Source organism: Oxyura jamaicensis, chromosome 17, assembly GCF_011077185.1.
Source record: "Oxyura jamaicensis isolate SHBP4307 breed ruddy duck chromosome 17, BPBGC_Ojam_1.0, whole genome shotgun sequence".
Lineage (NCBI taxonomy): Eukaryota > Metazoa > Chordata > Aves > Anseriformes > Anatidae > Oxyura > Oxyura jamaicensis.
Window position 1 is genome coordinate 2,772,932 of NC_048909.1, and position 27,941 is coordinate 2,800,872.

The 27,941-nt window shown below is 45.8% G+C and overlaps 1 protein-coding gene and 1 long non-coding RNA gene across 4 annotated transcripts; one reads left to right on the forward strand and one right to left on the reverse strand.

Annotated features, from left to right (window-relative positions):
- Positions 1–663: 663 nt before the first annotated feature.
- LOC118175506 lies at positions 664–26,508 on the forward strand. The gene is made up of 3 exons (XR_004754998.1): positions 664–715; positions 1,674–1,795; positions 23,375–26,508. It is a non-coding gene; the product is annotated as an uncharacterized LOC118175506 (long non-coding RNA).
- TNFSF15 (TNF superfamily member 15) lies at positions 8,390–27,621 on the reverse strand. Of its 3 annotated transcripts, none has more exons than XM_035341814.1 (5): positions 26,906–27,621; positions 26,530–26,803; positions 19,988–20,039; positions 19,574–19,621; positions 8,390–14,386 (listed from the first exon to the last, which is right to left on the reverse strand). In XM_035341814.1, the coding sequence occupies exons 2-5, from the start codon at positions 26,740–26,742 to the stop codon at positions 13,959–13,961; spliced, it is 741 nt and encodes a 246-aa protein (XP_035197705.1). In that variant the 5' UTR covers positions 26,743–26,803; positions 26,906–27,621; the 3' UTR covers positions 8,390–13,958. The 3 variants fall into 3 exon arrangements, with proteins under 3 accessions (XP_035197705.1, XP_035197704.1, XP_035197703.1); XM_035341813.1 differs by having other exon boundaries at positions 26,897–27,621; XM_035341812.1 differs by having other exon boundaries at positions 26,530–27,620.
- Between the last annotated feature and the right edge of the window lie 320 nt (positions 27,622–27,941).

Genomic DNA, 27,941 nt, shown 5'->3' on the forward strand with positions numbered 1-27,941 from the left:
GGAGACATTCTTGATAACTAATTTATTTGGTATTTATAGGATGCTGTATTTTGGTTTCATTACAGAATGCTGCTTTAGGTTGTTGAATACAAGAAGGAAAGGCTGTAAAGACAGAGGAAACAGAGAGTATGGAGAACATAACGTGTTCTCCAGTGCAGACAGTAAATATTCTTGTTGAGAACATCGACAAAAAGGAGCTCAGTAGTGAAGGGAGCCATCTGGGGATGGGGATCCGGGCATCACTTGCAAGTGGGGCGCACAAGTCAGAAGAGTGGTGATGGGGATGGGAACCTTGGCTTGGAGGCCAGGCCCATGCAGAAGGGGAGAAGGATCCTAGACATATCAGAGGGCTGGGAAGCACTGAGGCAGTGCTAGAGGGTTTTGATCTGGTTTTGTTGGCTGCTGTATTTTCCTGAAGAGGGAGGTGCAGCACAGAGGAACACACACAGAGCTTGCACTGGATTGGAGAAATCCTCCCAGGGCAGGTGGGCTGAAGGGGTGGCACTAGCCTGGGTCAAGAAGGTGTTAGTGACAGCTAATTGGCTCCATTAGCCCCAGCTTGCTCTGCTCCTGCAGCTGTGTGCTTGGGGAAGATGATAAATGGGTGAGTGGGAGAAGCAGGTGGCTGTGTTGTGTTGGGGGTCCTCATGCGGGGGGGGGGGGGGGCTGCAGTAAGTGCTGGGGCCTAGGTGTCTGGATGTGTTCATCCCTGAAGGTATGGGGGAAAGTGAGGCGTTTGTGTCTTGTTTGGAGAGGCTGCAGCGGGGAGTTGAGGGAGACCGGCTTCTTATGTTGTTTATTTAGTCAACTCTGAAAAGTAGTCTCTTTAGGACATGAGTGGAAAATGCTCAAATAATGCAATAGTTCAGGCTAATGCTTATGTGGTGTTTCCTGTTCCATGTGACTCTGAGTTAGTGCTCAGCTTCTTCAGCCAAAGGCTTTCTCTGCTCCCTATCTACAGAAGTAGTTGATGGGGATGACTACAGGGTGAGTGAGGAGACGTCATCCTGCTGTCTGAGTCTGTTGGCTTGACTTCTGAAATTCCTTGTAAATCCCTGCTGTGTGGGAAGGCAGTGTTGTGGCAGACAGCAACCTTATGCTCCTCCCTAATCCCTGGAGCATGTCTCCCCAAGAAGTGTGGGGTGGGCTCCTGGCTCTGTGACTGTGTGCTCTGGAGTCAATTGGGAAAGAAGAAAAATACTTGGGTTTTGTTGAGGAGCCACATGGGAAAGCCTAAAAAGGGGAAAAGGCTAACAAGCCAGCAGTGTTCTGGCTGATCTGTTTTCTTTCTGTCCCCCAGATCAAAGACTAGGGATGTGTAAAGATGAGGGAAGGAAGGCAGGACAAAAAGGTCTATCTTCTCAGTGGTGTTCCTTATCAGAGACAGGAAGCTAGCTGAGACTGTCACCTAGTCCTGACCTCTTTGACTAAGTTGGTCCTTGCAGCTCCCTTTGACATAGGGTCCTGGTAAGGAGCTCTTTGCTCAATGGAGAATGCTCCAAAATGTTGCTGTGAGCTGACCAGCCTCTGGGTTATTAGCATCTGTGCTGATCCCTGTGGCTCCACATCTGACTTGGTAGCAAGGAAGGCCCATAGCTCAGATGCTGTATCCCTGTGGGAGGGAGAGACAATGTGGTTGTGGCTTCTGATGAGGTTCCTCTAATGTGATACAGGTTCCTGGATGACAGACAACAAGAAGCGTGGATGTTGACACACAACTGTCGTGATCCAAAGCCTCAGCCAAGAAGGAGAGTGTGTCCCAGATGAGACTAATCTCATAGCTCCTGTGCTTCAGGTGAGAGGTGCTGCCCTGGCTCAAGGGCTTTTCTAATCTTCAGGCTGAAACTGATAGGAATGTTCTGGCACAGCAGACATGGAATTTAAGGAATCCCTCAGAGGAAACTGAGGCACAAGTAATTATTACCAACTTGTTTACAGAATGACTAATCTGTTCACGAGCCTTTCTTTTAGTCATGAGTTTAACATTAAAATGAATAGGCATTAATGTACTTTCTGAAATTATTGCTACAGTGGATGGTGATGCAGTAGTACAGGAGGGAAATGCAACAAAACCAGTGATCAGACCCATGTGTTTTCCCTAAACAGCATCTTCTACCGCTGTTGTTAAAGGACTGGACTGATATCTTGGGATATTTCTTGTGCTTTTATGGTCTTCAGTCTTTGCTTTAGTGGGAGAATGTTCTGCCTGTTGGGTTATTGGCTGGCAATGTATCTCAGACCCCAACAGGCCTCCTGGGAGGTATGGGCTGTGTGTAGACCACTTGGTGAAGGGAGTAAAGGTACACTCCGGGCACTGTATGAGAGCCTGGACAAGAGGAACCTGCGGCTTCTGTCTGTTCCTGGTGTGTGTAATTCCTTCCCTGGAAAGCAGGAGGGGGTGAGATGGCCTTTTCCTGGGTCTGTGTGGTTTCTGGTTCTTGCCAGGTCTCTTTAGACTTGGCAATACTCTTGGCTACTATAGCTTCTGTCATGTAAAAAGGTCCAGCTCAGAAAAATCACTTTTTAGTAGCACAACCCTTAGAAGAAGGGTCAAGGGCTCTGAGCCTTTGTGGAGCATGGCAGGGCCTTGCAGGAGGGGACCCCTGGAGGACCTGCACTGTGAGGACCCTCACAGTCTCCAAGGTTGTCAGAAATCTCATTGCTGAGTGGACACATTTTTTCAAGAACTTCTGTTAAAGCTACTAATCTCCTCACAAAAACCTCTTGTGTTACCAAGTGGTGTTCTGGGAAGTGAAGGGGTGACCTTCAGACTCATACCAACAGCTTGTCCTGAGGCAGAGCCATTTGCTTCTGTGACTTCCAAGAAGAAGGGAGCAGCAGCATTGCCCTGAGTGTGAGGTTAGCCCAACTGACAGCTTGATAACAAATGCAAGAGAGGTCAAAGATGCCACTTGGATTTCTTCCCTTCCTCCTGCAGCTGCAGTATGGGACTACTCTGAAGGCTGTGTATGACCAGCATGGGAAGCTTGGTGTAAGAGAGCCCTGAGCTGAATGAAGTGTGCTGCATGCTGCCTGTACTGTATGTGTAATGGGGTAAAAGTCTGGTTTCCTTCCTCTGAGTGGTGATAGGTTGTTTATCCGAGGCTTGGAGGAAAGCCACTGAAGGCAGAGTGTTCTCAGAAGCTGGTGTAGTGATTCCTGAGGTCAATAAATGATAGTGGAGCCCTTCAGTGAGGACTAGGGATGTGTTTTGTGAAGCACAAGTTGAAGTTGCTGTTTGTTTGCTGACTTCTAAGCTGTAAAAATATCAAACTAAATGTGTAACCAGGATTTGTACTGATCTGGCACTAGAGAAGTCTTAATGTAAAATAGTCCAAGCTGTATTGTCTAGTGTGGGAGGAGAGTTCTTCTGCATGGGAGCAGAGGGACCTGGGAGCCTTTGGGGTTGGGGGATGAGTTTCCTTCTAAAGGAGTGGCAGAGGTGGGTAGAGAACAGAGATAAGCTATGCTGGGGCTGTGCACCTTAAGGAAGCTATCAGTTAGCTTCATAGGCTACCAGAAGATGGGTATAAACCCCATAATTTAGGAAATAAGGATGGCTGGCTTTAGCACTTGAAGTTTTTATCCTGGTGATGTATATACTAAAGGGTGGGTGGAGAAATGACACAATTCAGAATGTCTGGGCTTGGGGGTGTCCCTTTTCTCCTGGTCTGGGCCTGGCTTGGGTCGCAGAAGACACAGGCAGACCACAGGCACTGCTTTGACCTGCTCTCTGCCTGCAGGAGGTCAGCACTGAGGTCACGGCTGACTCACTCCAGCCATGCTCATAGCATGTGTGCCTTCCTCTGGGATTTTCCTTAAAGTAGAGATCAGGTGCTGGTGTAGCATGATAGGCAGCTTTATCACTTCAGAGATCCACCCTGTGACACTGTGAGACATTTCTGGGAAGAAATGACATGAAAATTCCTTGTGGCAACTGTGCCAGTGTGCTGCTTTGCCCAACATCATTGCTGTAAAAATAGTGGGTTTTCCTCAACTACATCTTGGGAACTGTCTATGAGAATAAACAAATGAAAACCACCTTAAAGAACTATGGTGTCCTTGTTGAATTTACAACCTTAAAGCACGATTCTCATGGTGCCCCACTGAAGCAAGAAAGGACTCACATAGAAAACTATGCTTGCCAAAAAAAATGGTTTGTGGTTATGTACTTTGCTTTGAATTGTTGCATAAGTGCTTTCCTGAAATCTGGACTGTAATTGAGGAGCTGGGGTAAGGAATTGCAAATGTGCTCAACAGGATGTGCCAAATGAATAAGCATTGTCTGGTTTATGACTGTAGAGGGGCAGCAGTAATGGGATATGCAGGAGATCAGTCCCATACTTCTAGCCAGAAGTGACAACTAGATGCAGACAGCGGGTAAAGAAGCCCTCCTCAGTCCTCTTTGTCTCACCTCTTCTTTTAACCTCCTCCATTAAAGTATGAAGGGGTGACCTCTGAAGGAAAACTAATGAGATGTCACCATGATTAAGGTGGTGGTAACAGCCCAAGGAACTGTCTGGTTTCAGTGGACCTAGATATTTGTACAGACAGGAGTTCTCCACACATTAATTCCTACTTGCCAGATAATTCAGTAGCAAAGAGGAATAGTTCCACTGCTATAGAAAAAAGTTGTTTCATATCTCCTTGTTTTTGTTCTAGAGATTCCCCTGATTTACATGCAGAAAAGGAAGCGGGACATCTGCAAAAAGTGAAGTCATCCAGCTGAAGGGCTGGGGCATAAGCAGCACTTTCTGCTAGCTGTCTCTTTGAAAGGATGCCATTTTCCATCCTTTGCTTTTAGGAACTGATGAGAGAGGGGAAGTGTAGTGAACAAACCCATTTTGCATGATTTGACAGATAATCCTGCTCTGGTAGCTTAATTAAGTTCTCTTCCACTTTCACCTTTGCATGCACAACTGCCTCTCCCCTGCCTGCAGAGGGGAGATGGCTGCGTGCCTCTGTGGTAATCCCCTGGCCGGACCATCAGCGGGGAGTGATGGACCTCTTCCCCTCCTGTGGTACAGGGCAGGGCTCTCCTACTTTAATAAATTTGTATCAGATAAAGGGGTGGAATACAAGGGAAAAGCCAGATGCCTTGCTGTGGTGGTGGTGGTTGGAGGGGAACAGCCACAGGGGCTGGTGCAGTAGCCACCTTCATGCCCCAATTCTGGCAGTTGCTGAGAGGCTGCAGACCAAGCTGCTGACCCAAACGGTCACTTTCTCAACCCAGAGCTGAAGCTCAGTGAGCAATTCCTACTGCTTCAGCTGTGCTGGAACTTCTAGCTGTATGCAGTTAATCGAGAAAGGGAGATGTACCCAGACAGCAAGTCACCCCATCTCCCTCTGACTGTTGAGGAAGTCAGACTAATGCCAGGCTTCCAGACTGCAGGTAGGAGCCACCACTAACTTTAGTTGACAGCCATGAAGCCATGAACAAAATGTGTTAATGTTTTTTGGATTTTTTTTTCATTGCCACTCTGGCAGGAATGTTAATTTATAGGGTTGGTCAAATGGATCCTGTTGTGAGACTTCAGAATTCAGTTCACCTGCACAAAGTTATTTTCTGGACTGCAGATGTAGTCCTGCTCAAACGTTACAAAATTCTATACAAATCTCAGAACATAATGAGGTTTTACTAAATCTTACTGGTATTGAGCAGAAAGCAGTTAAATAGGGATTTTTTCATACTGAGGCATGGTAGGTGGTTTTCAGGATGTACTGACTCTTTGGCTGTTTTTTTTCTCCTCTCCATGGACTTAAGCACCTTAAATGATGGTGAGATTCAGCTAGCTTTGTCAGGGGGAAGAGTAGTGAGACTGTAACTTTCAGTTCTGATATGATTGCACACTACTGGACCAAAATATTCTAATTGCAGGCCTTAAAACAAAGGCTCAAGAAAATGTCCAAAACTGGTCCTCAGATGAAGAGGGATGAATTTCACTGCTCCTGAAATATTAGGATGAATAACTTCCTGAGTTTGTTCTGTATGCAAATGTATTAATAGCTTGCATACAAAAAAAAATCTACACATCTGCGAAATCCTGTATTATGTGAAAAATATAGCACACTTAACCACGTTGTTATGGGTAAACAAATGTCTGCCTTTCCCAGCTGTAAATATGAGCACTTGGTAGATATTAGAATACAGAAGGACTCAGGAATCAAGGTGAATAGAAGTGCTTTTATTTTTTATTTTAAAGCACATATTTTAAAAAACATTTATAAACTTCCTTGTTAAAAGACATTGAAGCCATCTGCTGAAGTAAATAGCTGTTAAGTTTAATAGATCTCAACTTTATGCAATTTTTTTTTACAATTTCTTACATATAACTGACATCTATATGTACAGTACCAATAAATATGCAGTAAACATTTTCAGTGTCTTTTTGACATTTTGATAAAACTCTACAATCAATGAAAACAGCTTGATTTGTACAAGAATGAGAGCATCTGGAAGCTAGTTTAGTTCATAATTCAGCAAAACCATCCAAACCTTCCTACTTACGGCACTTAATAATATAGTACTTAATAATTTAAGACTTAATGTAATATTTAATAATTTAATGATGTACTATTTACAGTAACCTGGTGCTTATGGTACTAGGCTTTAATTTATGAGGTGATATCTTGTATACTATTCCAATGGTCTTGTAGTAATATTTCTAAGGAAGAATGAATTTGGAACTGCTGCTGTTGATAAGCTTGGTTTGTTTCTTCACATTTGAAGAGATTCCTGTCTGGCTTTGGCACCAGGTGTCAAAAAAAAAAAAAAAAAACTGAATCAATGGATTCTTACCCTTGAGAACCTGTCTGACAGCTGTTGAGTGTGTTGGAAAAAAATGCCCCTTATTCAGCTACCTGTCAATGAGCAGAGACTTTTGAAGTAAAGTCTCTTCCTAAGAGTGTTCCTTCCATTCACTCGCTCTTTGTCTCCCAAGCATCTTGAAGGCTGGAGCACCAACTGAGATGGTCTTCAAGCCCTGCCAGAGTAAACTCAAGGCTTCTCCCAAAAGCTGGGTGTATTAAGTAACTTTTGAACTTGTTCTTGCATGAAGACCCCTTTTCCAGGCTGGGAACGAAGCTGGTGAGCAGCAAATCTAGCTGAGATTGGGCACCTCAAGAAGTTAAACTTTGCTACTGTCCAGGGTGAATTTAGTGGAATAAAAAATGCATCACATGAAAGTAAGATTCTCCCTTCAACACCCATGTCCATGGATGTAGTTGTTAACACCAAACCCTGTGAAGATTCTGCTCAGGCAGTAACTATCTGGGCAGCTTTATCCAGCCTTCCTGGGAAGGGACTGCAGTGCCGTGGGGGGGCTGGGGAGAGCTGACCCTTGCTGAGAGATGCTATTATAATTTCACTTGCATTTAGCTAGTAAAATATTATCTTTTTATAAATTCCTCTACAGCTTTGGGAGACAAGAGGGTCTTATCTCCACCCATTCCAGGGGAGGTGGCCTCTTAGAAATCTCTACCCTTGCTAGAAAGAGAACATAGAAATTTATTAAGAACAGACAACTTTTGGATGAGAAAGGTAGGGAAAATGAAGCAAAATCCTCATGTGGAAGGAAGGTACATGCCAGTGTATTTAGTCCTCAAAGATGGTATCTCAAACTATTACTGCTATGTTACTGCTGTTTCACTCTACACAAAGTACAATAAAACAAGGGAATTCAGCTTAGCTCAGGTTAAAGCGGGAAGTTTAAAAAAAAAAGAAAAAGAAAAAAGAACACCTTTGCTATTCTTTGAATCTGAGGTAGCTATTGAATTCAAAAGAAATGCACTTTTTTGTTGTGGAATTGTTAAGGGGGAAAGCCTGTTTCCTCCTAATTAACTCTTGGCTGCTCTACCAAAGCTGCCAGGTGCCTAACAAAATATCTCAGGTATGCGAGTGGATGAAAGCCAGGGTAAACGTGCTTCCTCCATCAGAGTTTCTAAGTGAAAACCTTACTTGAGCCAGAGCACATAGCCTTTAATCAGAAATCACTTCTGAATTAACTTAGAAATGCTATTTTGCGTTCAAGCCAGGAGAATGACAAGTTGTGGAGATAAAAAATATGCATACTGGGACAATATTTCTGAATTCTTCTAGTGGAAGAGTTTGTGTTCTTGGCAGCAGAGGATTGGAGATAACACCATCCAGGATGAGAAGTACATATCCAGTGGGTACTGCTACTAAACTGGGAGTGTAAGTACAGCAAAGCTCAGTGCAGAACAGGACAAAGGGTGCCCAGAGTTCTTTTGCCTTCACTTAAGACTTGAACCCTCATTTGGCCAACACTTCCCAGCTGGGTTACGTCTGATAGTAGCAGAGAAATTGGAAATGCTGAGTTCCTAAGCTGCCAAGGTGTTGTCATGTATAGCTGTAGTTAGGGCAAAAGTGTTTTTTTTTTTTTTTTTTTTTTTTTTTTTTGTCAGGAGATGATTTTCTAAGCTGGCTGGAAGACAGTGGTTTCCATCTCCCTTGTCTGCTCAGCTTTGGGCCCTGACTCAGGACTGTGATGCAGTGTCTGATGAGCATTGTTTTTCCACAGGGCTTTCTTCAAAATATACTAAGAAATGACAAAAAAAAAAAAAAGGAACCAGCTGTTTCCCACACTGCAAAGGGGAAAAATGAATGAAAAAGAAAATCTGGTCAACTTTTGTTTTGTCTTTCGAAAGGGAAGCCCTGTTAACTCCTGGGGCTAAGAAAAACATTTGAGTTCACTCTAGTGCAGGATTGCTAACTGCAATGACAATGATTAACACACAGCAGCATGGGTGTTTGGCTTTATTAGCTGATCACCTTTATGTGTGCAGTTGGGTGGGCTGGTGTCTTTGGAAGGGGGCCAGGATCAGAAGCTCTCACATAAGTTAACTTGAATTTTTATTATCATAAAACTTAGAAACCAAAAAATTAAGCCTGTTCTACTGGTAAAAGTGAACATCAGTACAGAAGCATAAGAAAATATACAATCACTTAATGAAAATACATTACAGTAGCAAAATGCTATACCGGTGCTTAATACCCAGATTTGGGCAAAAATTCTTGATGCAGTCAGATTCTTCTAAAGAACGAATTTTCTCCTCATTTCTCATCTGAAATGATGGGCCACCCAGGAGTTTAATAAACACAGAGCACAATGTGGTCAGTTATACAGAGTTCAAAAATGGCAATTTTTCAAAATATGGTTTATCTGTATTGAAAATCACAAGTAATAGCTTAATCCATCCCACTTGGTCTGTGCAGCACTTTGATACAGACTTGTTGCATCCCTTCCTTCTGGGGGTCTACTCAAGATGACATCCGCTAAACTGTGATGTCCAAAATCATCTCAGCAGCCTACTGTTTGTTATTTGGGTCATGTTTTACTAAGGAACATGACCTTTAACTTTCCACCTCTAGACCCTAATCCTGGCAACCTACATGTGCTGATGATGGTCTCTGTGAGTGCTCCTTATTTGGGGGGTTACTCCTATAATGGTGCAGTTCAGGGTAAACACAGGGGAAACATTTACATTGTTTTTAATTTGATTTTACTCCTTCCATACACCAGATAGGAAAACTGTGCTTGCTTTTACAGTGCCACCCATTTTAGGCACATGCTCAAGACTAAGTAAAGCGTATGCTGGTAAGATTGGAGCTGTAATCCTTTATAGCTTGATTTAAATTTACTTGGATATCTATACAGAGAGAGAGTTAATGCTTATTATTAGTTTCTAAGGGTAAAGGAAGCAGTAGGTAAGTGAACCATTGTATGAATTTGGGTTATATTTAGTGTTAGCTTTTTGGAGATCAAAGTGATTGGGGAAGAACAAAATTCCTAAGAACAAAAATATTTTGATCATACTTCATATTAAAAAAATAAAAGAAAAAGTTTATTTTTCTTTCAATGTCTTTGTTCTGTGTAGTGGTTAAATATCTCCTTTACTGGAAAATGAAAGGGTCAAAAATCTGTAATCAGGTAATTATTTTAGTTAATGTAGCACGAGCTGCCTACTTGAACCCTATTCCTCCAGCTTGGAGTTTTTCTTATAACTGTTCTAGTTTCACATCCACCCAAAACAAAACATTTTCAGTCTGACCACAAACTGAAAGGTCACTTTTTCACAAGGCCTGATTTCATCATCTTCTCATTCAATTGAAAATGCTGATGTATATGCATTTTCACATCTCCAGAAATGATTTACATTAAAGAAATTTTCTAACTCAATAAACGTGATTTTCTGAGAACACTTCTATCCTTATTTAGCTCTGGGAAAATCAGATCTCTTGCAACTTGGGTTCAGTCTACTTGTGATATTTCTCGTTGAGCCTGAATTCTGTCTTAAGCAGCTTTATTCTGAGGTGGTGCTACTGGCTTCTGTGGAGTCCCTGGGTCAGAATCAGCCCACGTGATTGCTATTATACTTGCTAGTCACTATTACAGAAATATTAGCACTGTATGGAGGTAAGGGGGAGAAAGGGAGAATTTCTACTGGAGCAGATGTGTGCACGTTAATATACCTGCACCACTTTAAAACAAGTAATGCCAGATAAATTACTTTACGATATATATAAAGTGTGCTACTGTGCTAAACATGCTAGAAGCTGATGTAAGTAATGGGGTAGGAGAGCTTGCTATGAGAAATTTATCATCAGTGTACAGTGGACAAAAATGATGTACCTAGTTAGAGAAAGGGCTCATTATTGCCAAAGCACTTCCTAAAACTTGTATGGAATATATATAAATATATAAACATGTGTATGTATTCCCTAGAAGGTTCTTTTATTATATGTTAAATACTGCATGCACAATTCCTGTTCCCTGGAACTTGTATTTACTATTTCAGTGCAACAGTGATGATGACTTTAGGCATAGTTTTTATGGAAATCTGCTCTACAAGCCTATCAGGATTCCCCTATCACCTCAGAAGAATACTGCGTTATCTCATTTGTTGAAGCAAAGAGCTTTCTGAATTTCTGTAACTGTCTTAGTATAGCTAGAATTTGCACTCCAATTTTCTCCAAGGATACATCAAATTCATCCTCTATAACTTTATAAAAGCTTTCACACCTAATTGTTGAGAATCACCTGTCCTGGAGAGGTCACTTAAGCCTCCTCTTTATGAGATATGCCACATTCTTAGGTGTGCTAGTCACCTTAAGTGCCTCCATGTGGTGGTCTGCAAGGCCTGCAAATGTCATGTTTTCATGAATTTGGATCGTATTTTGGGCACACAACACAACTAAGGGATCGGAAGCTCAGAAGGACTCAATATGGGGTGCTGAGAGAATGTTTGAGAAAATCTAAGTGGCAAGTCTTAGGGTTTCCCTGAGAACAACCTTTTCCTGAACTTGTGATCTCACCACATTTTATGATGGTGTGAAGGGAAAAAAACAGGATTTCTGAGCAGTAGGAACAGCCCTGCCAAGGTGGTGAATGATGAGTTACTCTTTCTGAGAAGTAGCAAGACCAGAGTGCGTGCTAGGTGCTGAGTGGATACATATGGAATAACTCTTCTTGTCTCCAAGAGCTAGTTTAAAAATGGAAGTGAATCTAGCTAGTAAAAGAATTACAGGCTGTTTTGGCTAAGAGCATTTGCAGCTACTAGCAGGTACACTACCTTTACTTTCTGCTGTCTCAATCTGTTTTCAAATAGCAGTTTTCTGTGCACTGGGATGATTATAAGAGAGGAGTTGTGTGTAGAAATTTAGATTTGGACAAAGAGGTGTCCTTATAACTAATGGATAGGGCCAAGAAAGAAAAAAGGTGCCTGAGGGAGAAATGGATCAAGAGGACAGCTGTGATGTGGGTGTGGGGAAAGCGAAGGACAAGTCAAAGAAAAGATGAGAAGCTAAAATCTAAGGGGGTTTTGATGCAGCGGCAATGTCAAGGTGTCCTAGGTAGGCTGTACTGCACTGTGGACCAACACCTGATGCCTGGACCCAAGGAGCAGGAAGCAAGAAAGACATCTGCTGAGGAAAGAAGAGCAAGGCAAGATGCCAACATCCTAGCTTTTAATACTGTGTTTAATATTGCCTCGGTGTAGATAAAACAGTGAAGGGTGACTGAGAACCTACTATGGGACCGAGGCACTGCAGAATAGGGAAGGATGGTCAAAAAACTTACTTTTCTGAGATGATTTACTACATAAAAGATCTGCTAGGATTAAGAAGCATAGTCATGCTGTCAGCCCAGAAGCACTTACACCCAAGCCGTGAAGAGACCCAGATATTGCCTGGATTTCCCACCTCTCTGCCTTCATTCTCTCTTCCCTTCATACCCTAATCGGCTTGGCCCTTCTCTATGCTTCAGTTGTGCTTTGCCTTCTCAGTTCAAACAGATCTTTAGATAGCAATAAATTGTCTCTGCTTGGAAGAGGCTTGCTGTGGCCAAAGCAGCCCACTGCTGGTCAGGCTGCAATGACACATGTGGTCTTTTGTAGCTGGGCTGCCTCCAACAGAGAGCTCCTCTGCCCACTTAAGCCCTGCGAGCCGCTGTCCCCAGTCCCGTGGGTCCTCCAGCCTTGGTGCCTCCCTGGCACTAACAGTGTGCTTTTGGGCCCTGCCACGGCTTTGGGTGGAAGCAATCGCTAGGGAATCACACCTTGCTGTTGCTTCTGACCAAGAAGTAGAAAAGAGAGGGAGCCCAATGAGGTAAGGCAAAAAAAAAAAAAAAAAAAAAAAAAGAGCTGCAGTGAGTAAAGCCTGGCCACCAGCCAGCCCCTGCAGAACAGCTGCGTGGTCGGTGCTCAGGTGTGAGACCTCTGGGCAGTTAAGAGTGTGAAGCTTGCATCTACTGGAACGTGACCTGAGTCATTGTCAGTGATGTATTTATTGCGGGAGGAGAAGGAAAGCTGCGGAATTTCCCTGAGAGACAGCAAGTCCATGAAAAAAGTGTGAGATGGAAAGCTGAGTGCTCCTGAGCTCTGCACCTGGCTGTGGCACACCATGATCTTGTCTTTGGATCTGAGAACCTTTTGTATGGGCTGCTGGTTGGCAGCCCTCACCCAGGCCAAGGCTGGGGAGTCCTTTGTGTTTTGTGGACTGCTGTAGCAGTGGTTGCAAAGGGGGGAGAGCACCAAGGCAGTGATTTCTTTAGTTGCACTTGCTTTGCATTAAACGGATTGGAAAACCAGATATTGCAGAAGGTTTCTCTTGAAATTTCAGTGCTTGATTTTAAATAGTGCAGAAAATTTTGTTGCGTGCCTCTGCCTTGTTTTTTTCTGTTTTCCTAATGTTAGGATCTGACAGGGGGATTCCGCTGTCATGGTGAAACAGAAAGCATTTCTGCATGTTCCCTAGAAGTTTTACATAAAGGCTTATGCCTGCATATTAACTTACATAACTGTAAACAATTTCCTGGAAAAAAAAATAACCAGGTAGCTTCTGCAAAACGCAATATAATTTTAATCTACTTTACAGGGAAGTTGGGAGGGGTTAATTAAGCAGTTAATGATTAATGTGTGTTTTATATTAGTGCAAAGTACTGAGCAAATCTATTTGTAAGGAAATGACAAAAAGTAATTACCTTTTAGAACTGAGAATCTGAACTGAGGTAATGCAAAACTATACTGGAAGTGCTGGGGAAAGTTTAAAACCCTTTTTTTTTGTTGAGAAGAGGAAATTGTATATTACAAGAAGAGTTAGTGATGCAGCCTAGCTGTAGTATTCAGGATAAATAGGCCTATCCAACACATGTAACAGGTCCCTCCCCAGCATACAAAGTTTTGAAGAGCACTTAGCTTTTGCTTTCAAAACCTTCTATTTTCCCCTAGTCTGACTTGCATTTTTCTGGAGTTTTTTTGCTTTGTTTCAATTCAGCCTGCAGCTCCAGCTTTCCCTACCCCTTAATTTAAGGCTGCAGAGAGTGCTGCAGGTGAGTGACAGTACAGAAGGAGAACAGCACAGAGACCAGCACCCCAACGCTCCCCCACCAAACCAGAGTCCAGCAGGGTCACGTCAGCCCCCACCAGCTGCTGCCAGAGACCTACAGTAAAAAGGCACCGAAAAAGGTTTTGTGCTCCTTAGTGTAATCCACCAGCTTAATGTCGCTAACGTTGACCATCAGCTTGTCTCCTACTTCTAAGGAGACCACGGCTCCCAGATAAATGGGCTGGAACCAGCTGTTCCCTTCTTCACGGAGGGTCTTTGTGCTGGTCAGCAGCTGGGTGGGCTCGGGGTAGCTGTCGGTGACTTTGGTGATGATGGCAGTGACAGAATTTGCTTTCCCTGAACTTTCAATGGGCCCTCGGAAAGTGACCTGAGCATAGACATAGTAGTCCCCAGACACAGGTATCACCAGTGAGTTGCTGAAATAACTCAGGTTGTTCTTGGTAAAGGCCAAGCCTTGCTTGTCTTCCCACTGCAGGATTGGCAGGTGGTTTCCCATGGTGCTGGCAAGGTCTTGTTTCTTCACTGTGGGACAAAGAGAGAGGGAGAAGAGATGGGTTACTTTGCTCTGCCTGGGGAAATCCTGCTGAACATGATAACGGATCTCTACTCCAAAGGGGAATTAAAACACTAGGAGAGAAATGTTCTTATTTTACAGCTAGAAAGCTGAGACAAAGTTGGCTGCAGACCAACCGGCAAGTGGCATTTTTGGAGAGTGTCTAGTGGTGTCCAGATCTGAGCCATCCGGAGCCAAAGCTGGAAGACCTTGTCCAGAGCAGGCTGCAGCAGGGCTGGACTACAACTGGACACCCTAGGTGGTGTTCAGGGCAGTAGTAAGAGGCCTTAGAGCAACGTTTTCTTGAGTTGCAATGGACTGAAGTTATGTTTATGACACCATAGTGCTAACAGAGGATAACAGACACTATTTGCTTGCAAAAGTTTCACAACAGTCAGCACGACCTGTCATCAAGCACTGAGACCCTTGAACGTCTCTTCCTGCCAAGTTGCTTTTGGTTAGCCCTTGCACCCAGCTTTCCTTTGGGTGTTCACAATGAAACCTTTTGCTGTACAACTGCCTTTCATGTACTGGTGCCCTTTGATTTTACCATAAAACTAGAACACCCCAATGTGATTTAAAAAGACTAGTTTCAAAGTAACACATTATATTAAAGCCCAGTTTTATCTCAGTTTTTTGAAAATGTTTTGATGGGGCAAAACACTAAGCTTGGTGTTATCTTCAGCTTTATCTTTTACTTAAAACCAAAAAAAATGGTCTGGCAGTTAACAGAACTCTAACCCAGACCCTAGCATTGATCTGATCCAAGCAGAAGCTGAGGATGCTCCACAGGTTGCAGAGGCTCTCGGGAAGAATCAAGGAGCTGCTGCCCTTTTCCCTTCACCTCTCCTCTGTTGCTCTGACTTTATTCACACGACAAGCCCTAGCACTTATTCCTTCTGCACAGCAGCAGAAGAGTTTCCTCTGCCCTTAACTGACTGCCACATAAAATTGTTGTGCTAAAACAGCAGCCGAGGTGGTGAAGAGCATACATACTGCTGAGATTCTGCCAGGTGTTGGAGCAAACCTGGAAAGTTGATGTTAAACACTGCGAAAGACTGAGTCAACTGTTCTCCAGGAAACCAACCCTTTTCCTTTTCATGAACTTAGGTTAATGTTTAAAATTGATTTTGATTCCGTGTTTGAGGAAGAGGTGTGTGTGCATGGGCAGGGAGGCAAGCTGAACGCAGGTAAGGGAGCGCTTTGAAGTGCTTGGCAATGACCTTTAGGTTTACCCTGGGTCATATGAGATTCAGGAAAACGAATATGTTCAGTCCCATGGCATCCTTTTTTTTCTGGCAACAGATAACCAATAAGGAGACAAGCAGATGTTAGAAGTGCAATTTCTTGCATATTCTTCAAATAGCCCAACAAAATAATGGCTTTTTTTTTTTTTTTCTTTCTTTCTTTTCTTTCTTTTTTTTTTTCTTATTCTTCTTCTCAGCCTGCCTGTCAGTGCTGCTGAAGAATTATATCTGTCTATTTTTTCCCAGGAGGCAAAGCACATGAAGAGAGTATTTCTGTACGGGAGGGCAATAGACAGGGATTGTGACAGCAAGCCAAGCTAAAATATGGAAGTATTATAAGGACTACGAGGCTTAGAGCCAACAAAGCATTGCCTGATACAGAAAGAGAGGAGTAAAGGAAAGTGAAAGTATTTGTGGTCTGCCTTCATCCTCCTCTGCCTTCATCTCATCTGCCTCGGGTGTCTGTCCAGGGACTGGGCTGCATCCTGGCAAAAACTAAAGTAGCACTTGGGTCATGCTGATTACAACAGCCTGGGGTAAGATCTCAGAGATGAGGTGAAGAGGGAAGCTTGTTTGAGACAGAGGATCAGAAAATTTCCCAAAAATGTCCTGGGCTCTTTTCCATCTTGTGAAGTTTGGGGGAAAATTGAGGAGAAGCTTCATGAGAATTTTTTTTTGCTGTGTACAATGACGCACTTAAAATGTCAGTGACACTCAATTCTTCAATGTTTTTAAATAACTAAAAGGCATCTCAGAGTACATGATTTCATAACTTCTAGAATTAGGCAACTCTAAGTTTTAAAGCTATAACCTTCTTTTTAGGCTAGTGCTCACTGTAATGATGCTCTCTGTTTCCAGGTTGGTTATTTTTTTCTATGTTTTAGAGATATGCCAAGAGGAAAAAATGCATGTTCAAGAGCCTTTGAATACAGTATACCTCCTTTTCTAGCAGTATTTGTACTTGTCACTGATTTATTTCTTAACTATATGGAGCCACACTTTCAGCAAATGTGTTATGCTAATCCTCAAAGTAAATAAAATCTGCTTTTAGTAAGGGATTCATTGCTACAGCTCCTTCAAGTTTCCTCTGCATTTTTAGTTTCTGGTATCACTTACATGCCAGATTTCTTCTCTTTTCCTAAGATCCCTTTCAGTTTAGTTTCTTGTTGGGGAATCCCTGCTGCTTAGCAGCTCTTGGGTGCATTCATGACATGTTGGTGAACTTATGGGATTTCTACAATTCATGGCCCTCAGTGGTGTGATGGCCTAATACTGTCAGCTATGAGAGATGATTGTCTGAGTCTCCTGTGGAGTACAGCTTTGTGCAGCATGTATTGCAAAACACAATGACTGCAGAGTCTCTGTTGCTCAAGATTGTGCCCTGGGAGTTTAATTATTGTTCTTAGAAGGTTCGACTGCCAAGTGGAACCAGAAAGGTATTTTCTACCCAGATTTAGTGGAGTGCTTATTATAATTAGCATCGCAGCATGATAAATGCCAGCCAGGTACTTGATGGGGTTTCTGCAACATGCTGCATCCAGCTTGCTCCAGGCTGGTGACAAGGAGGAATAGGCATTGGTCTGCGTCTTCCCCTGAAGTACAACCCAGTACAATAGCAGGGATGATGGCACAGCATGGAGCAGCCAGCACCAAGTATGAACTAGTGCACGGGGCAGAATGGGGATGGAGAAAAGTCCCAAGTGGGTATTTATGCCGACCGTGCCATTCTTTACTAGCTACAGCCACCAGGGAGATGAGATGTCTGTGTCATGATGGGTTCAACATGCTCGATATGTGTTAAAAAAGGCTGAGAGCAGGTGGAGAGTTTTTCACAAAGGAACAGAGACCAAAACATTGAGTCATCCTGCTACTGTTAATTCAGTGGTGCATTCCCATGCTAAGTACTCCATCTAGTTCTCATTCCCCTCACCCTTCTGTTCTCACCTTCAGAATATATGTTCCTAGACCTAGAAGGAGACAGAGAGGAGCAGATAGGGATCTGGAAGAGATTACCTGTGAGGGAGAGTACCTAGTCTACTATTTTCACTGTGAAGAAGGTGCCTGATTTGGTGGAATGTAAGAAATATCTAAAGAATAATTATTTGTTTTTCACTTTCTGTGCACAAGTCAGTCACAGTTTCTGAGAAGCAAAGAGCAGGATGACACCCAAGAAGTTGTTATATAACAAGTTTAGAACAGCACAGCTTTCTGACTATGATGCACCACTAAGTTTGGGAAGCCATTGCTTACAGGGTGCAGAGAAGCCCCAAAATATGCCTGGGCTCAACAGGCTGCTCAGAGGAGCTGTGGGTGCCCCATCCCTGGCAGTGCCCAAGACCAGGCTGGATGGGGCTGGGGGAAGCCTGGGCTGGTGGGAGGGATTAGATGGATTTGGGATTAGACGGGCTTTAAGGTCCCTTCTAACACAAACCATTTTGGGATTAAAAAAAAAGCTTAAAGACAAGTTAATGGAAGTCTGGTTTCCTGATGGGTATGTAGCACAGCAGCCTAGATGCCTTCAGCTCAGGTCCTCAACTCCATTTTGCACAGAAAAGGAGTGAGAAAAAAACATCTCAGCTTTTTCCTTCTCATGGCTAACAGTGATGGGGCTGAAACAGCAGGCTGGGGAGGACAGGTAGCGTCCTGGGGGCACTGCTTGGGAATGGTGGTGAAGGAGTTCTTGCAAACGGGAGGCCTGAGGAAATTTGGAGTAAACTGTTGGGTGCTTCCCTGCGACAAGTGGACTTTTGTGCAACCCAGGGAAGTTCCTGTCAGCAGTGCAGCGCTTCGGCTGCAGCTCTGAGTCAGCCACCCCGGGAGCTTCTGGGTCTCAGTCATGTGGCAACTTGGGAAACAGGGGGACCTACATTAGCAGACATGGTCCTTCTGCTCCTGCCAGCTTGCATTTACACAAGGATGTGCTTTGAGCAGGGACAGGCCCGTTTGGATGTTCTAGCAACCTGCGTGACGAAGGAGACGGGACTGAGGGTGTGCATTAGAAAGGAATTTGTGGATTAGCGAAAGTAAACAATGCTAGGGAGAAACTCAGCCCTGAAGCACTAGTTGCTTCAACCCTGTATATAAATTTGTCTGAAGCTTCATGTAGCTTCTTGCGTGATTCAGGATACTACGGTGCTCCCCCGGGACAGCGCACAGGGTGCTGGGGAAGCCTCTGCAATGCAAATTGCCTTAGTGGACAGATGGGAGAAGCTCAGAGCAGCTGGGGGGCCCTTCAGCACTCAGTCCCATCCAGATGGGAACCCACTGTGAACCTGTTCCCCTTCTGGTAAGCCCTAAATTTTCCAGGAAGGTGGAGCTGGAGGGAGGGAGGAGGGCTCAGGACAGTGGCCTTGGTGTGATGAGAGCCCCAGCTCCACAGTGAGATCACCCACCCCATGGCAGCGCTTTGCAAGGGCGTTTTCCTGTCACACATCCAGGCTCAGAGGGGTTCAGCTGGGCACAGCTCTTCCCTTGCTTGCTCCAACATGTGTTAGAGATGATCACACCAAAAACAGGTGGCTATTTCACAGTAACGTAGTGTGTGTGGCTTCACTCAGGGCATGCAAAAATAGGGGCGCTAAAACTGGACTTATTGACCTCATTTGGCTTCAAAACTGGTGGTTCTTCCTAAATCACAGCTCACTTGGGCTCCTTTCCTAAGAAAGTGGGCACTCACTGACACCTGGTTTCAGGGGCCCGAGTGCTCACTCGGTGACGGTCCTGGCTGCAGGCCCTTCCCTACAGACACTGCTGTGGTAAATCTGCAGCACTGAGCGAGGCAAAGCCGATGACTGTTTCTGCCCTGGTTCTTACAACACCTGATCCTATCAGAGCTGTATAAACCGAGGTTATTGCACTGTAACAGCTGTCAGACCCGAGGGGAAAGCTTCGGTTTTGAACAAGCATTACCTGTCAGGTGCGCTCTTGGCTTCTCTGCACTGGGAATTGTATCTGTAACTGAGGGGAAAAGAGAAAAAAGAAGGGTTAAGTGAGTGGAGGGGGAGCGCTCCCCTGCTCAGCTGGGCACAGGGTGTGCACGGGCTCCCGAATCCACACTTTTGCTCTCTGGAGGAGTTGTACTGGTCCCAGTGAGCTGCTGGGGAGGTGTGGGCCCATGCTGGAATGGGGACAAAAGTGCTTGCCCCTCGCTACAGCCCTGGCTGTACCCCATCTCCCTGCCTTCTGTGGCTTATTCTGCCCTGCCTTGTGTGGATCTGGGCCATGAGGGTGGGAGGGGAGGTGTCAGCCCTGGGCATAGTGGCAGCGATTGCAAAACCTCGGTAAACAAAGGTGCCGGGGATGGGAGAGGGACAGCAAACTTACTAGTTTCTACTGCTCGCTGCTTCAGAAGGTGAGATGCCCTCTCGTCTGCGACCTACGGGAGAGAAGTGCAAGTGGTTAGCTCCAGGGCTCCTCCACGAGGGTCCGGTTTGTGTTATACCAGAAAAGGTGAGATGTTACACTGATATGTTCCACATCAGCTTTTAAGTAAAAGGACAAGCTGACAAGCCCCAACAGAGCTTTGCCTCATTTGCAAGTTTTTTTTTTTTTTTTTTTTTTTTTTTTTTACTGTTTGTTTGAAACCATCCACATCTCAGAAAAGGTGCCAGGGACAGGAGCTGGGCTCCTGTGATGGCTGGGTTTGGCTCCAGACTTGTTCATGGGATGGAAAAGCCTGGGGCAGTGCTGGGGCAGAGGCCATCACTAACGCTCCTATGGGACCGTGTGTCCACCCAGCACCGCTGCTTGGTGACTGCTGTCTCCATCCAAGCAGCGAAACAGAGCGAGCAGAGTGATGTGAGACATTCTTCCCTTCTTCCCTGCTTCACGCCTCAGCAGGGCTGAGCAAATTGCATCCAAAACACCAGCAAAGAATGTAAGAGGTGTACCAGCTACAGATCTGCTACTTCCCCTGCTTCCCTTTCTGAGTTATTTCAGACTGTAACTCTATCGCTTAGGTCTGCCTTGAATTCTGGGGAGCTCCAGGGCAAGGCAGGCTGTTTTCTGTTCACTTGCATCTTAAATGTTCCTCTAGCACTGAGCACCAGCATATTTATGACCTGTCCCTGTGGTAGCAGGGTCTGTGCTAAGCGGTGCTGACATTTGGGTCAGGCAGTTAAAAAAAAAGGGCAGCCACCGACTGTGTGCCACGTGCCTCTGGGCAGCTCCTGACTCATCCTGCATGGCCTGTGGCTCCTTGCCAGGAGCAAGCCCTGCTATGGCAGCCTGAACCCAGCAAGCTGCAGGGGGAAGGAAGGAGCTGCGGGATGCTGACACTGGATACAGCCTCCCAGGGGCACAGGGAGCATCGTCCCTTGTACTTGTGCTGGGCACGGTGCTTGGCAGGGCGATGCTGGCAGTGTGGCTGCAGCTAGCAGGTGGTTGGGGTTATGCAGCCAGCTTGGGGCTGCCTGCTGTGGTATGGTGTGCATCAGGGACGGCTGCAATGAATTTATTGTGCACAGCAAGCTGCCACTGATCAGCTAGCAGCAGGAGGTGAGGTGCACATTGCTCAAAAACCAGGCTGAAATAGTATCAGCGCATAGGTGCTGAAGTTGTCTCCCAGTGGCTGCATCTCACACAGATCCAAGTATTGTACAAGAAGTTGAAAATAGATAATTTACACTGGTTTCAGCAAGGAGAGCATGTGGGGGGAAGAATCAGGGTGTATGGGGGGCTGCTGACTGCTCTGGTGAGCCCAAAGACATTTCACCAGCAATGAGCAGCAGTGTGCTGCTGCAGAAAACCACCACTTCTGAAATAATGGCTCCAGTGTGTTGGAAAAGAAATGGAGAAGAAAAAGTATGTTTTTTCCCTGCCTTTCTGCTGTGAACACACAAGCAGAGCCCAGGCACAGGGGTTGTCTGTCCTGCAGGAAATGTCATCTAGGAGAGAGGCTGGGAGAAAGCTGGGTGTTGGCTGAGAAAGGAATGGTGCTGAGGTGTGTGCGCCCCTCATTGTCAACAATTACTTTCTCTGAGGTCCTGCCTGCTTGCTGTGGTATCTGAACACAACTGATGGGACACAGTCACAGCCAGGTTACTGTCCTTTCCCTGGTGGGAAGCACAAGGTCGTGTTGAGGATTTCCCTCAAACATCCCCCTTGCTTTCCACCAGATGCCTATGTGTACATTTACAGCTTTATTTATGTTGCACTTCCTACATATTTATCAAGTTACATATTTCCTAACAATGCTAAGTACCACAAGGAGCTATAAATCAATCACAAACCTATGTTTAATCATCTAACTTCAGTGGGACTGGTTATTTAAAGCCCAACTTCTGCTGAAGTAGTTTAAATACTACTATACTACTATACTATTGCAACGCACAGCGTTGCAATACAAGCAGAAATGATGGGGAAGTGGGAAGGATCTCAAGAAGAATCCTGCTGCTTTATCAAAAACGCTGAAATGGCCTTGACAAAAAACCACAAAGAAGCTTTTCATGGAACCTCAATTTATTTGTTTCCAAAGAATGCTGAGTGGATAGTCCTCATGCACCAGCTGCTTTTCTACATGCTAAGGGGCAGTGCGGTGCAGTAGATAAGCAGGGTGCTACAGAGTGTGAATTATTCTTTTAAGTGGGAAAGGTAGTTTTTTTTTTTTTTTTTTTTTTTTTTCCCTGATTGTGCTGTTCAATAGGGATACAAATCTTCTAAACTTCCAAAGAAAAATATTTCAGTACCAGAAAATGCTACATAATGTCCAGGTATTAATAATATTTGTCCTAAAGATGTACATTGATGGCGTAGTGGAGATGCATAAAGAGTTTTCAGGATGAAGGAAATGAGGGAGAGCCAAGCAGCTTGAGACAGTACAGAAATCATTTACACAATTAGATTTTTTCTCTATTCTCCATTATTGCTTAGCTGTGATTATGAAAAGTTCAGACCATGGCCTCAGTTTTCCCTTTGGCTACTCCAGAGAGACTGTAGCCAGTGCCAAGTGACTTTGAAAATCCCACCTTACAGCTGACCTGGGGACAAAGGACTTCTCCGACAGCTCTGCTTACCCTGAAGACTGCAGCACACAGCACACTGCTCCATTGCTTTGATACCAAGAACATCCAAAAGCCCCAGTGCATCTACATCCATGTCTCACTAAAGCCAAGGAGGAGGACCAAACATCCCCTGAGCATGAACTTTGCCTCTCGCACCTCAAGGAGGGGCTGGGGTTGTCCAGGGGAACTGCCTGGGAAAAGCAGCTTGGTGCTGGAGGCAGGGGGATTAATAAGCAAAATCCCCCCCCAGCTCCTCCACCACTCTGCTTTTAGCACAACGTGCTAATTTACAGGCAGGGCTCTGCAGGGCATGCACGGTACCTGTACCCCCAATTTTGCTTGCTCCAGGGGTACTGCATGGCCTGGACAGGACATGTCTGGTCCTCTGCTGCTGAAAGATGCCTCTGGTGACAGCTTTTTGGCTGGGCCATGGCATGTGCTGGCTTCTCTGCCCACGAGGGCCATAAACATCAAGCAGCAGTTTCCTGATATTTGGAAGGGCAGTCCCACACATGTAGGACTGGATGTAATGCTCCCTGCTGCTCCCCAAGCACCTCTCCATCCCTAAGGATCAGGAAGCCATCTGGGGTTCTCATTCCCATTAGGACAGGCCGTAAGGGCTTCTGGCTCTGCACAGGTTCTGTCTGTCTCACCTAAGCTTTGCTGCTATATCCTTTTGTCCTGCATCCTTTATATCCTGCAGTCGCAGGAGGGAGATCCAGGTGGAGCTTTAAAGTCCCTCCCATCCTGTGGCATGTCCTGTCTCCATTGCGAGGCTGACATGGCACACACATTCATGTGCAACCCTTTGGACCGTTCCTGGATTGAATTTCCCTTTTCACTGCTTGTGGCCCTGCCATGCTAAGGATCCCACCAACACAAGCCCAGGTACCAACATCTGCAGGTCAGGACTTGACTCTGCATTACAGGGCTAGCAGAACGAGTTGCTAAGACAGATGGAGATACTTTCCTGTCTGCTGTGCTCTCCCCCTTGGTGGATCTGTGCACTCAGGCTGAAATTTGACTTCCCTTTTACAGATTTCCTGCTAATAGCCCAAGCCATGTGTCATTGCTTAAAGAACTCTATTTCCTCACCTCGCTCTGTCTCAAAGCATGAAAGAAAGTGATTTGTACTTCCAAAAGGAAGCTGCGTAGTGAGCCTGGAAGGTGTCCCAGGAAACCATCATCAAGGCATCAATTATTCATGCAAGACGCAGCATACCACAAGAAAGACAGAGCCGGTGGTTCACACATGTTGCTGTAATGACATAATTTGCCCTGCTCTTTCCTGAAAGTGGCATTTCCAGAGGAAAAGGTGAGTTTATACCCCTTCCAAGGAGAATGTGACAGCATGTGCACCCACACAGAAGCTGAGATGAGCAAACTGTAGTACCCCGCAGGCAAACCAAAGAGGCACACCCCTGTTGCACAACCTTTCTCCTCCTCCTTGCTCCAGGAAGGATGGGTTCAGGGATTTACTACGTCTGCTTTTCACCTGCCCGGCTGCACCAGTGCCTCCCAGGAGGTGCTGGAGCCAAGTCCCTCCTGCTGCCCCAGGCTGGCCCAAGTGCAGGAGGAGGGGAAAATTTGGCGGGTGCAGGCTGAGCTCTGGGCCTGGGGCACCGAGAAGGCTCCTCCTGTGAACTCACTGCTGCAAGGGACAACAAGTCAACCCGGATCTGGTGCAAACGGGCCGGTCTACCTGCTCCCAGTATGCCCAGGACACCCATGACCAAAAGCTGCACGCAGAGAACTCCAGCACGCACACCTGGTCCCAGACAAGTTCTTCTGGCCCAGGATATCAATGGGGTGTGTGAAGAAGGCATTCTTTAGCCATGTGGTTGACACTCTTCAAAAGAAATGGAAAAGCAAAAAGATGTGATCCTGCAAGCCTGTACGCCCTGAAACTCTCCCATAGACTGAGCTGGGCTGTGCAGAGCTGCAGGACTGAGTGCCTGCACTCAGCCCACAGCATGGCTCATACGGGGATTAACAGCAAGCTCCGCAGGCAGAGAAATCCGCCCAGCTGCGCTCTGTTGCTGGACAACGCCGGTGACACCGTCAGTGATCCGTGGAGTGAATGAAATACGCAGTAAAGGCAGGATCCTGTGGAATTGCAGCTAGGCGCTCCACCCACTCGGCTTGGCACAAGCGCCGCGGGCAGGCGGCCAGCCCTGATGATTTTCCCTCCCTCACTGGGACACGCAGTGGCTGTAACTCATCTGATCACATCGTTACATCACTGTGGGAATACTATGCACTAACGAGTCAGTGTAAATGCATGGAAGTACATGCTCATGTAATCCAGGCTAGAGCAAATCTAGTGGTTTATGTTGCGCTTTTCCTCTTAAGAAGCCAAACCCGGTCACAAATATTTTTCTCCACTAACTCTGCCAGCAGGCTTAAGAGCCAGGAACACACGCTAGTCTTATCAAACAGCTAGCATTATGGTATTATTTCTTTTTACGATTGTTTCAAGAATGGAACTTTCTGCTTGGTACTGCAGAACCTCAGCAGATGGGAACAGAAAGAGCAATGAGACCGGCCGAAATGCCTTTTCACTCGGTTTGCACCCACTCCAACTGGCCTAAATAACAGCAAGAGGGACAGCACAGCAGCATGTACATATGCAAGAAATCAGAAAATTTAGCAGTCTGAGGTGCTGTGCAAGGCTGTCACACTTCTTTTCAACTGTGCCTGAAGTTACAACCGGGTAACATGGAAGATGCGCTCAGGAGCCAGCTCTGCTTGGGTGTGAGACACCGGCCATGCAGGCTTGGGGTCAAATCAGGGCTAGCACTGTTCCGTGCAGCCAAGCACGTACATGAATGCAGCTACAGACACAGCTGACACTGTACAAACATCTGCAGGCAAAATGTTTCCTACATCAGAAGTTTGCTCTCAAGGCCACTTACTAAGACTGCTTTCTTTTGTTGTTCCTAAGTAAGCGTATGGCTATATGGCAAGCAAGCTAATTAGGTGGGGAATTTCAGACCTGAAGCTAAAATTCCTTTAAGCCTTAATTCTTCAAACCTATATGCACAAATCTTCCTTCTGACATGGAGCAGTCCTGCTGGATTCAGAGTCTGCAGTGGGTACAGACACTTGCAGGCTAACATAAGCAGGAGTGGGGCAGCACAGGAGAGCATTAGAAGTGACCGCACCAGCCAGCCTGTATTGCTAGGAGCAAAGAGAGTTTAGCTGTCTGTCAGAGAAAAAGAGCTCATAAGTTCCCTGGATATAGAGAAAGCTTTGATGGGAAGTAAAAACTGGGATGCAAACTTTAGGATCAGACTGTAGTTATCCCAAATCTTATCTCCACAGGAGTTTGCACTGATAATACATGAGAGCCCCAGCTGTCCGCCCAATCATGTACAAATGCACTGACCCACTGACATCAGCAGCACGCTCAGCAGATGTTTGCTGGAACAGGACATGGTAGGGGAAGTCTCAGAGCTAATCCAAAGGAAAGGAGGAAAATGAGCTGTAGTATCAAAATCTGGCTGAAATCAGCAGAGGCACAAATTTTCAATCAACTAGAGCTTTCTCTTAAGCATTTTCTGCAGCAGTCCAGTAAAAGTTTTAAAGGTGTACGCTGTGCTGTGACCTTAGTGAAATTACAGCAAGAGGAACAGAAACCGTTAGTTAAAAAGACCGAACAATCATAAGAGTTGTCCCTGGCAGACTGGCTCTGAGTAAGGAAGGCAGAAGGTAACAGCGAACTTCTCGCCTTCCCCTAAACACGAGAAACTCATAAAGAGAGAAGAAGAACCAGAAAAAACAAACAAGCAAACAACGGGGGATGGGGAACACCACGCTCCCCTCCTCGCAGGGCAGCAGGTCCGATGCACGGCAGAGCCTTACCTGGCCGGAGCAGGAGGTGGGGGCTCGGAGGTTTCCAACCAGCAGGTAGGCGGTGGGCAATGCCAGCAGCAGCACGGCCAGCAGGCACAGCAGCACGGCGCATCGTATCCTCCTCAAGTCCTCCTTGAGGTGCATCCTGGAGGCTTGGCCGATCACCGGAGCCTCCTCCTCCAGGGTTATCTCAGACCCGCGGTCCATGCCGGCACTTGACATGTGAGCTGCCGCTGAGCCTGCCTGGGAGCTGGCAACGGCAAAATCTCCTCTGGCTTCTGCCCTGCATGGAGACCCCCATTAAATAAGAGCTGCCCCGAGTGTGGGAAGGCACCGACACACGCACACCCTCCCTCCCGAGGAATGCACCGCCTACAATAGAAACCTAGCTCAGGGAAGGGAGCACCGCGGCTCATCGAGCTCCCCGAGGTGCCTGCTGCCTGCCTCCCTCTGCCTTTTTTTCCCCTCGCGTGTAGGAGGAAGCTAGGAAAGTCCCAGTGGGTGGAACCAGGATAAACTCTGCTGCCGGGCTGGATGAGCTTGAAAGCTTTTCCTCATGGCAAAGGGAACGTGAAACCAATTGGAGTGAAAGTGAGAAGTAAAGGGGGAGCGTGAGGGCGAGTGGCCACAGCGCCACAGTTTCAGCGCGGCCTCAGGACGAAAGGGAAGAGGCTTTTAGGGAAGGCGAGCAGGCTTCAAGTGACACCCAGAAGGAGTCTGTTTCTCTGGGATGTCACTTAGTTCCCACGTAATAGCATAATGTGAGGCAGGCTGCACGATGAATGCCTTTTGCACCAAGCAGCCCAGGCTCAGGTCCCGGTTGGGTGATCGGCTGCCAGGCTGATGGGGTCTTGCTCTCTGAACTCGTCATCGCCATACTTCTGCAGGAGCCTGTTATCATTACTTGGAAAGGGAAAAGCTTGTGACTTCATTGCACGTGGGAAAATGTGAGGTCATTTTGCTGTATTGATAGGTGCTATCTGAGATTAAAAAGGGTTGCTGCCTATCAGCCCCCCAGGAGCTGCAGGGCAGCACAATTTGGGGAGGCCAGCTCAGCCGCAGTCCTTGCTGGCTGTTCGCTACGAGGGCTGCCTGCGTGCTCGCCCCGGCCACGCTGTGCCCATCCATACACCGACCTCAGGAGGGACTTGGTAGCAGCCTTTGATGGAGATGAGGCCACTTGGAGTGATCCAGGTTTTTGAAACTGGAAGGTTTTTCCTGTGAAAACATGGTCTCATCAAAAATGAAACTTCAATTTATACACACACACATGCTTGATGCATAGAAACTTCTTCTTTTTTTTCCCTCCATGTGGAAATGTATTTTTTTTTTTTTTTTTGTGAGAGAGCAACAAGTTTTGGTTCCCCCCACCTCCCACATTAGAAAAAAAAAAAAGACATTTTTTGTTATTACAAAATTAT